The 11,016-nt window shown below is 43.6% G+C and overlaps 1 protein-coding gene across 1 annotated transcript; it reads right to left on the reverse strand.

Annotated features, from left to right (window-relative positions):
- Positions 1-669: 669 nt before the first annotated feature.
- Positions 670-1,443, reverse strand: LOC132370835 (transmembrane epididymal protein 1-like). The gene has a single exon (XM_059931710.1). The coding sequence runs from the start codon at positions 1,441-1,443 to the stop codon at positions 670-672; it is 774 nt and encodes a 257-aa protein (XP_059787693.1).
- Positions 1,444-11,016: the final 9,573 nt, after the last annotated feature.

The following is an 11,016-nucleotide window of genomic DNA, read 5'->3' on the forward strand; positions in this document are numbered from 1 at the left end:
AGTATCTGACTTTCTGTTTGATAAACCATAAAGTAATCAAAAGAAAGACCTCAATAACAGTTCTCTGAGTTCTAGATGGTCAAATTAACAGTTCAGATTTAGTATGAGTATTGAAGTGATCCAGAAAGAAAAAGGATGAGGAGGTGGTTATTATGATGGGTAAAATATTATGCTGCACGAAAGACTGTAAATCATTATAATTACTAAATGTCAGTGACTCGTGGTAGGTACTCTATGTGGTGGGTGAGGGACATTTATAAAAACCCAAAGGCACATTATAGTGCATTTATTTTCACTTTCTACTGGGTTGGGGTGGTGGGTGAGGAATGCAGAGAGGAGCAGGGCAAGCAGATTGCTTTGGCTGGAGCTGAGGCGAGTCGAGGGGAGATGGGGGAAATACTTGGGGAGTTGAAAGTGAAGGTCCTAGTAACATGCCTCCTGGGTTCATTTGCCTTTTCTCTGCTCACTGCTTAGCAAACAAGACTGAAAGAAGCCAAAAGAGGAGAGAGCTGTATGCCCCTCCCAGCGGAGTGAGCTGCCTCGGTGGCACCTCTGAAGGAAAGACACTTGGTCTCCCTCTCTGACAGTTCCTCACCCCACAACTTCTCCTCCAGTTGTTCCAGAATGTGCAGGTGAGAGGAACCCTTCCGGGCTCACCTGGTTCAGACATCAGCAAATGTAACAATACCACAAAAAGGAGACACCATAGATCCAGATCATCAAAATGACAAGGGAAGCCACATGCCAGCAGAAGAAGATGGTGACAAATAAAATATCATTTTTGTCATCATCCATCCATTTATGGCCAGAGATTGGTTTGTACAGCATAAAGCCTATCTGGATGAGCCAAGAGCCTATAATCATATATAAAAAGACCTTCATCACCCAGAGCTGCCGCATGTTGGGAGCCCACAGCTCTGCGATCACCACGAGCAGCAGCAGGAACAAGGCCTGGATGAGCAGGACATGACACCGCAGCTCCACTCCTTCTGAGTCCTGCAAGTGAGACACCATCAGGGGCAGAATCAGAAACATGCCCAGGGCTTGGGCGCCTTGTTCCAGGGCAGGAGACCTCTGGGGCAGCAGGTTCTGGCTCACCACATCTACACACCCACTCAGGAAGAAGGTCGTGTAGAGAGTGAGATGTTGCCACTGTTTGTGGTACAAAAAGTTTCTCTGGTGATATATCTTGCTGATCAGTACAAACTGCCCTTGAATGTTATGCAGTTCTTGGGCTACTAAAATGAAGGAGCTCAATATCTTCGCCAGTCCCACATAGTATATTTGCTGCAGCCTCGCCCATCTTCCTTTGCTCCAGCGACGGCGTGGCAGATACTGGACGGGGTAGTTGCATATCAAGGCCCTGGAGACGAGTCGTGCGTGATAAAGTCCATAGAAGAAGAGAGACAGTCCTGGGTACAGATGACCCTCAAAGCCTCCCATGAGACTGAAGGTAGGTCTGAGCACTGGCAGAGGCAAGAGGCTCTGGAGTGGCCACGTCAGGCTCTAGAGTGTGGAGGGGGGTTCTTGACGTCTACTTATATTCTCTATTCAGCTCATTGCATCCACATACAGAAGGAAAAGGGTTTTGGAGAAAACCCAAGCTTACGGTGGAGTGGGTGTCATGGTTTCCGTTCTGGTCTTGTGCTCTGGTTCATTGATAGCTAACCAACCATTGCCAGATGAAGAAATAAGCATATTCACCAGCACAATCCTTGAGCGTCTCTCTTTCTCAGAGACAATGCCATAGGCCCTCCATTGCCTCTCCTCCCCCTTCTCCCCATTTCTACCTTCCTTACTTCCCTCCCAAATTCACAGAACACAAGCAAGTACTCAGAGACAGCAAGGAGAACACACAATATAGGTTAAATCCCTTAAGATTCCTCACATATAACCTCATAGAAATACTAGGTACAAATATGCTCTTCCGGGTATAAATAGTCTTAAGAGCCACAAATAAACATACACAGCCCAATTACTCTGATGTTATTTGATCATGGCCAGAAAAATATTCACTCCTGACAATCTCTTCCCCTCATCTCCAGATAGAACTGAAATGCCTCCATCTGAGGTTCCTTCCTTTGAGTTTCAGTGTTTTTCCAACTTATGCAGGCAAATAGGTTCCACTCAGAGATACCGATTTGAAATCTCTTGGGGTAGTGTCTTGCAATAAGCACTTCAGTAAACATTCCCAGGGAATTTTCTTATGCACACTAAATTTTGAGAATCACTGAGTAAAATGTAGGTACTGGTATCAAAGAAGATCCTATTCAGCTAGTAACCTTCATGTGAATTAAACATCAAATATTTTCTCTCATGCAAAAAGCATTTATTTACAGTGTGATGGTCATGTTACGCTTCATGACTGTCAAGTACAGGAAATGTCTCTAATTAATTATGTTTTATATTGATCCTACAGATTTCCATATTGGTTTATTTGTCTTTTGTTGCTACTATGAATGGATCTTACATTTTATTATATTATTTTTACTGATATGAGACTATAATTTTATATTGCTCTTTATATTAATCATCTTGTTGCATTTATATACTGTTCTTACTAATTTTCAAATGATTTTAATTATGTCCTTTTAGATATATTTTTGTCTTTTCTAATTGCCTTTTCTCAATGAAATGTCCTGATAGAAATCTATTGTCATTTTGATTATGAAAGCTTCCCTTGGAAATTCCCTGGCGGCCCAGTGGTTAGTACTCTGCGCTTTCACTGACAAGGGTGCTGATTCAATCCCTGGTAGGGGAACTAAGATCCCGCAAGCCGCTCGCACCGTGTGGCGTGGCCGAAAAGAAAAAAAAAAGAAAGAAAAAGAAAGCTTCCCTCTTCTGGGAAGTGTCCCCTCAAACCATCTGGGTCAAGTGGGAGCTGTCATCTTTTATTCAATTCTGCTTTCCTAGTCATAGATCAGCCAAGGGATGGACACCTGACCCAGCTAAGCCAATCTCAGCCCTTCACCAGATTTTTTTTTATATTTTCATATCTTTTATTCCTAATGGTTGATTATGTGTATTTTCTTTTTTTAGTATTTATTTATTTATTTATTTATTTATTTATTTATTTATTTATTTTTGGCTGCTTTGGGTCTTCATTTCTGTGCGAGGGCTTTCTCTAGTTGTGGCAAGCGGGGGCCACTCTTCATCGCGGTGCGCGGGCCTCTCACTATCGCGGCCTCTCTTGTTGCGGAGCACAGGCTCCAGGCATGCAGCCTCAGTAGTTGTGGCTCACGGGCCTAGTTGCTCCGCGGCATGTGGGATCTTCCCAGATCAGGGCTTGAACCCGTGTCCCCTGCATTGGCAGGCAGATTCTCAACCACTGCGCCACCAGGGAAGCCCCACCAGATTTTTTTAAACCAAAGGAAACAGCTCTCAGCTCTTCTGTTCACTATAGAACCAAGTGGTGTATTAGGGTTGTATTTCCTTCTCCATGGATGCGTCTTGTACTGGGTATTTGTCATTGTGTAACTAATTAACATAAACTGGTGGCTTAAAACAACATACATTTATTCTCAGCTTCTGTGGGTCAGGATGCAGGCATAGCTTTACTGGGTCCTCTGCTCAGAGTCTCACAAAGTGCAGTCAAGGTGTCTGCCAGGATATGTTTCATTCTGTAGCTCAGGGTTCTCTTGGAAGCTGATATGGTTGTGGCAGAATTTGGTTCCTTGTAGTTGTAGGACTGAGGTCCCCATTTGCTTGCTAGCTGTCATTTTACACCTAACAGACTGACAAAAATTAGCCTGACAATAGTCTGACGATGTGAAAGAAATAGAATAATTAATACATTCTGAGGGGGGATGTAAGTTAATACAACCACTTTGGAAAAGAATTTGGCATTATATGACTTTATATAGTAAAGTTGAAGATATACATCCTTACTTGTATATACTGTACAACAACTCTCAGGAATGTCCACAATAGCACTGTTTAAAACTGACAGAGAGAGAGAGACAAATACTCAAAATGTCCTTCACTATTTAAATGCATAGATACATTTATCAAATACTCATAAAATAAAATATCATAGGGGAGTGAAAATGATAATTACAGCTACATTCAACAACAACATTGTGACAGTTTTATGTGTCAACTTGACTGGGCATATGGTGCCCAGATTAAACATTATTTCTGGATGTGTCTGTGAGATTAGCCTTTGAATGGGTGATTTAGTAAAGTAGATGGCCCACCCCGATGTAGGTGGACCTTATCTAATCCGCTGTGGGTCTGAATAGAACAAAAGACAGAGGAAGGAGGAATTTGCCCCTTTTTTTCCCTGCCTGTCTACTGAGCTGGGACATGGGTCTTCTGCTCTTGCACTGGGATCTACATCAATCGCTCCCCTGGTTCTCAGGTCTTTAGACCCAGATTGGAATTATATCACCGGCTTTCCTGGCTCTCCAGATTGGAGAGAGCATATGATGGGACTTCTCTTCCTCCATAATTGTATGAGCCATTTCCTCAAAATAAATCTCTATCTATCTATCTATCTATCTATCTATCTATCTATCTATGTATCTATGTATCTATCTATCTATCTATCTATCTATCTATCTATCTATCATCTCCTATTGGTTTTTTTTCTCTGGAGAACCCTGACTAAGACAAACATGGAATCTCAAAAATGTAATTTTGGATGAGAAAACAATGTCACAAAATATACATAATTTTGTGGATGATTCTACATACATAAAGTTCAAAAACATTCACAACTGAAAAATGTGAACACATATGTGGAACTATAAACAAAATTCAGGAAAAATGGTTACCTCTGAGAGGGAAAGGATAGGATAGATTTGAGAGGGATACACAGGACATTGAAAATAATGGCAGTGTTTTTTCTGTTCTTACAGTGGGTAATGAGCACGGGAGTGTTGTATCCCAATGTTTACCTGCATTCTATAAATGTTATTTCGTATCTACTCAATATTAATTTTCTTTTAAGAAATAAGAAGACTAAGTAGAAGTGTTGTGTAGGTGAGTGAGACTTGATGCCTAGCAAGTCTACTTTTGGGTGAGAAGGTGGGAAGACAGCTGTTTGCAAAGGGGCTATCCCATATGCCAAAATGAGTTTTTCTCTAGGCCATCAACACTTCTATGCGTCATCCTACAATACAACTGACTTTTTTTCACTCAGTCATGTATCCTGATGGAGACAGAACCATTTTGTCATATAGAGGTGCTGCTTACTCCTTTTAATGTCATATTCTTTATCCAGTTCCTTATTGATGAAAATGTTGGTCTATCTGTTTTTTAAAAACAAATAATTCTGAGAAAATATTCTTCTTTAGGGTAGATAACCATAAATGACATTTCTGAGTTATAGACTAGTATTCCCTTTTTCAGTTTTAATAGATAGTGATAAATGTCCCATCAAAGTGGTGGTACCAATTTTCACTCAACCTCACAGCCCATTAATCAACAAGTTCTCTAGATTCTCCTTCCTAAGTAACTTTTCTGGTCAGTTCCTTCCACTCCATCCCCACTCACCACCGTTGTTCAGCCATCACCAACCCTGCATTGTTGCAATAGCTCTTAACCAGGTTCCAATCCACTGGCTAATCTGAATTCTCTAGTGGCATCCCCTTGACTTGTGGTTAAAATCCATGTCCTTAGAATGAGCTTCAAGGCCCCTCGTGTTTTGCCCTGGCCTCATTTCCAGTCCCTTCCCACATGTACCATTCTCTCCAGGCATATCAGGAGCTTCCAGCTCGGTCTGAAATGGGCTTCCTATTACACATTTTTTCTCTATCAGAGAAACTCTGCCTTTCCTTCAAGGCTTAGCTCAAGCACTGCCTCCTCTCAACTGGGAAGGATACCTCTCCATGCAACTTCTAGTCATCTCTATCGGTACACTTGTCACCCTGTTTCACCACTCGTTATTTACTGGGAAGTCTTTGAAGTAGGAAACCATGTCCTGTCTTGTCTCTTTAGAATCCAGCCCTATGCCTGGAGGTGCTCAATGGATGTTTGATGGATGAATGAATACATAAACGCATGAGCTCCACCATAAAATGCTTATGATATAGTTATAAAGACAGAACAGATACATACAAACGATGCAAGGTCACTAATGCTAAGAGTGAAATACCAAATGAGTGGAACAAATGACCAGAGCTGTGCAATTAGAAGGGAGAATTCACCCCAGCTGTTGAAGTCAGGGCAAATTGGATCATTCCCAAAGAACAGCTGGAGAGACTAACATATGTGTGTTCCAAGTTTATCTTGATTCCTTTCTCCTTAATTAAACATAGAAGAGGTCGAATGAAAGGGTGTGGATGACTAGGCATAATTATAACTTCCCAGAGACATAGACCCCTTTTGCGTAAACCAGTGTTTTTCAACCTTTTTTTCATTTTTCTCCTCCCTAAGGAAACTTTTCAACATATGTTCCCTTATGACATTCCCCCCCACCACCGCATGAAAATTTAATAACGAAATATACTATCTGTTTTATGTCCTATGGCCCTTTGGAAAGCCACACACCATTGTAATATCTAAAATCACAAATTTTTACTTCCTTGGGGGTCATAATGCCCCCTTTGAGAGCACATGGGGTAAACCAAAGGCAGAGTGTGATCCCAGCAAAGAGCTTGGTGATGCAGCACAGAGCTCATCTTCAAAAACACTGGTCTTCAAAAAATGTTTTTTAGCAATAGGCAGTGAGGGTTCTTTAGTGAGAGGTAGACTAGGTGGCCTCAGAGACACTTCCAACTTCTACATATGGAGCTGTCAGAACCCAGAGATCTCAGGGGGAATGTCCTGGTATTTAATTAGAAAACTAATTTCATTTGGAAACTAATTAAAGTAATTAGGAAATTCATGTTCTATTAGAGGGACTTGAATGAAAATTGCTTTCCTCTTACTCTTCTCCAGTCAATAACTGGGGTGACAACTATAGGAGAGAGGGAAGTGTTATCTAAAAGGATGAAAGGGATAAGCATATCTCTGGTTTAGGGACTTGTAGCCAAAAATAGATGAAATGCAAATCAGGAGACTCAGCTTGCCCAAATGTGGTGGAAGCAAGGAGCTCCCTTCTATTCAGCCAGACATATCACCGATGGGGTATCCAACTAGGACGGGGAAGGAGCAGCTGCCAAACTCACTAACTGATGTTCTGTGACCTGCAAGCAAGGCCTCCACCTGAGGCAACACTCCTGGTACTATGGTAGACACTTGCCCACTCACTGGCTTACCCTCAGGGACAGGGTCTGATGGGCAAAGGTCTCAACAGTAAAGTATGCATCTTGCTACACATCAGAATCATCTCAGGAGAGCTTTTCTAAAATACAGAGTACTAAGTTTTGTATGACCCTACTAAATAAAGTCTCTGAGTTGGGGCCCAGGAATCTGCATTTTGAATCATACCCCCCTCTCCCACCACTGGTGATCCCAATGCAAGGCCATCTTTTACCTGATGTTTGGAGACCATTACATTAGACTGGAAAACACCACCCTGGTCATCAGGTCACACCTGGAAGCTATCTTCCTGCCCTCACTGACCCACAGACTCACACAGGAGTGTGGGGCAACATCTTTATAAAAGCAGAATCCAAAAGGATTTACCAAGAAAGGCTGGCATGCAGGAGGAAAGGGAGGGCGGGGGAGGGAGGTGGCTAAGAGGGGGATGGAGAGGGAAGGGAGAAGGAAGGGAGGGTGGAGGAGAGAAAGAGAGATGGAGAAGGCTGAGGGAGAACATGGAGAGCTCCGCAGAAAGAAGACAAAGAGGGTGAATGCAGCCCAGACCCTGGTAAGGAGAGGTGAGGAAAGGAGGAAACAAGGGAGCCAGAAGCCTGTGCTTTCTCTCTCACGGTGGGAGAGAAGTAAAAAGTCCTCCTTGTCCAGGCCCAGGAGATATTACCAGTTGGTGATTAAGAAAATGTGTTTCTGGCCAATTGCTAGGTGGGTGTTCTAAGACAAGGTATTTACCTTCTCTAACATTCATTCTCCTCACAGGTAAATGTGGAATTGTAATCGTAAGGATTCCATGAATAGTGCATTTTAAAGCAGGTTATAAATATAAAGCACTTTAAGTTGTTTATCTTAGGGCTGGATGAGACCATTGGGTCTATTTCCTCCAAATCCCTCTTTTCACAGAAAAACCGAAGCCCAAAGACAAGTGACCCACAGGGTGTCACATGGTGAGCGGTCAGTTAGTAACAAAGTATATGCTGAGATACTCAGTCACCAGCTGTCAAGAAGTACGAGAGAACTCCAGCCCAACATCAGGCAAAAGGGGAGGTAAGTGGGCAAAGGCTGTGAGCCCTCTTTCCCAGTCAGCCCCCTCGGCTGGCGGCCCCAGGCCACAGGAGGGCACAGCACTCTGGCCAGCCCACGAGCTGGATCTTGGTCTGTCCCCCCCTGCCCACACCCTCAGCGGTCTTGTCAAGAGGAGAGGCCAAAGGAGGCATCCCCAGAATTGGGGGACGAGGAGAGTCAGCCTCAAACACGCAGAATTGTCCCTGCAGAAGCACCCCACCCTAAGAGGTACTGGGCACCACACTCATGTCCACCATTAAAATGCTCCCTTGAATGTACCCTCAAGACTGGAATGCAGCTGGAAAAGGCTAGAATAAAATCAGTTATTTTGAGGCTGGGCTTCGTGGTAGAAGGATGTGTTGGCTGAAGGGGAGTGGCTGGTCAATATGGAGCCAGAAACACTTATAGTTAGAAGCAAGAATTTATCTGTCTTCATCCAGTGCTAACCAAGGAGAAAGACTGTACTGGGGAGGAAATAAGTATTACAGAAATGAAATCCCTTTGGAGAAGGGACAACTTGTCAAGGTTTTCCTTTACCTGCTTTCTTTTCCCCACAAGTACATTTAGTTATCTATGTTCTGAGTCAATGTTCTGAGCTAAGCTATCCCTTGCTACTTTGATCTCAGGCGAGGGGCAGGGAGGGGGGCGGAGTGTGGATGGGTGGGGGGGGCGGGGAGCATCTCATAAGCAGGCACAAGTAATTCAGTCACTGGAGAGACATATCCTTTAATGTTAATGAATACACGGCCCTTCTGGTTTATAAGCATCGGTCAGTCCTTCAGAACCTAAACAGACTGATAAACGTGAGTTTCTGGATCTGTAAAGATGAGGTCTTGGTCCTACTCAGGATTTATCCTGCCTTGCTGCGAGCCCCAAGCCCTGCCCCACCCTACTTGCCACCATCTCAGCTACAACAATACTCTAATACTACCCAGATCACACACTTACATTTAAGGGAAACACCCCAGAAACACCAGTGCCTTAACCCATTTCACTTCAACAAATGTGTATTAACCAGCTATAATCAGCCAGACACTATACTACAAGCTGCTGTTACAAAGATGAATAAGACATGGCACCTGCCTTCCAGGAACTCAGAGGCAGTACCTTGGCACTGCAAGTGTGGTCCATAGGCCACCAGTGTCAGCTTCACCGCGGAGCTTGTTAGAAATGTGGATTCCCAGGCCCTATGCCAGACCTACTGATTCTGAATCTGTATTTCGCTAAGATCTCCAGGTGATTTGTGTGCATATAAAGTTTGAGAAGCGCTGATCTAGTAGAAAAGATTCAACTAAAGCCATCTTGAATTAAACGTTATGACGATGAAGTAAACTAAGTATGGTGGGAACATCGAGAAGGATTTGGTTAATTCTGAGGGAGAAGTAGCCATTTGCACTGAAACTGAACTGGCCAACAAGTTGGGGCTGGGGGCAACTGAGAGTAGGTAGGAGCATTCACCTGTGGAAAAGGGCATGAACAAAGTTGTGAATGTGCATGGTGTATGGGTGATGGGGGGGTGGTGAGGGTGAGGGTAGGCCATGTGCAGAGCCAGACTGGGACAGACTGGAAGAAAGGTCTTTCAAGGGCTCCTAAATCTCACCCCAGGATGGATGGCTGCCCAGCCTATAGGTGCTGTGTTCTCTGCACTGCCCTTGTTACCGGCCCTCCATGCTAGGATCTGACCAGTGCGTGGACAGGGAGAGGCCTCTTCCCAACTTCTGGCCCTCAGTGACCCCTTGGGATGAGGGGCTGATGTTTGCAGACAGCACAGGGTGCCGAGTCTCAGATCTCATGCCAGGACACCTGGTCCCTGGCAGCAACTCTGCAGAACGACCTTGGTAGGAAGTGGACGCACAGATTCCCGTGGATCCCGTGGATTACCGGCAGCCCAAACAGCCTCCGAGGAGAGGGCCTCCCGCTTATTCAGCTTGTCAGCGAAGCTGACTCTGGAGAAAGTTGAGAAAGTAATGACATGTTACGGAAGGGGATTGAGTCAGAGTCTGGAGGCTGGGTTCCAGTCGCGACCTGGACTCTAGCTGTATGACCATCAGGAGGTCTCTGGGTCTCAACTGCAAAATGAAGAAGATGGACAAGGTGATTCCCAGGTCCTTTCCAGCCCCGATAGTCTGTGATTCTGGAACCTTCCAGTTTTAGAAAGGTCTGCCATGTTCCCCTTTTTCAGACTACTTGGATTCTTGTGGAATTTACTGCTGAGTGGCAAAATAAAACATCCTGAGGACAGGATCTCCATCCAACTAACAAGGGCATCTGCATTATATTGTCCATCGAGGTTATATTTAGAGGACTAGATAGATAGATAAATAGATAGATAGATAGATAACACATAGACAGATTGGTAGATAGATAAATTATGAAACTGACATTAAACCTCTGCCATGGGTTGTGTTTGGCAACTGAATTGAGTACCAAAAATGCAGAACCTTTGATTCTGGCCAAAATGTGGTCATATGTATTTGGAGAAATATGACACATATTAGCAAAGAAGAAAGTACTATATAATTCCATAATAAAGTGTTCTGTTAATAATAATTGTTAACATTTTACAGTGCCAAACACTTTATAGGAATTTCCTCATTTATCTCCCTCAAATCTATAAGGTAATAAATCATGTAATATGTTTTTGCCTGTAAATAATAGAAAACCCTGATGATGCTGGCTTAAGCATTAAGAAATTTATTCTCTCACTTAACAAGAACTCCAGAGGTAGTGTAGCTCCAGAGCTGGATAACA

The sequence above is a fragment of the Balaenoptera ricei genome, chromosome 1 (assembly GCF_028023285.1).
Source record: "Balaenoptera ricei isolate mBalRic1 chromosome 1, mBalRic1.hap2, whole genome shotgun sequence".
NCBI classification, from domain to species: Eukaryota; Metazoa; Chordata; class Mammalia; order Artiodactyla; family Balaenopteridae; genus Balaenoptera; species Balaenoptera ricei.

Bases quoted from the DNA above. Each gene is read 5' to 3' on its own strand.
- LOC132370835 (XM_059931710.1), bottom strand. From the start codon at position 1,443: ATGGGAGGCTTTGAGGGTCATCTGTACCCAGGACTGTCTCTCTTCTTC.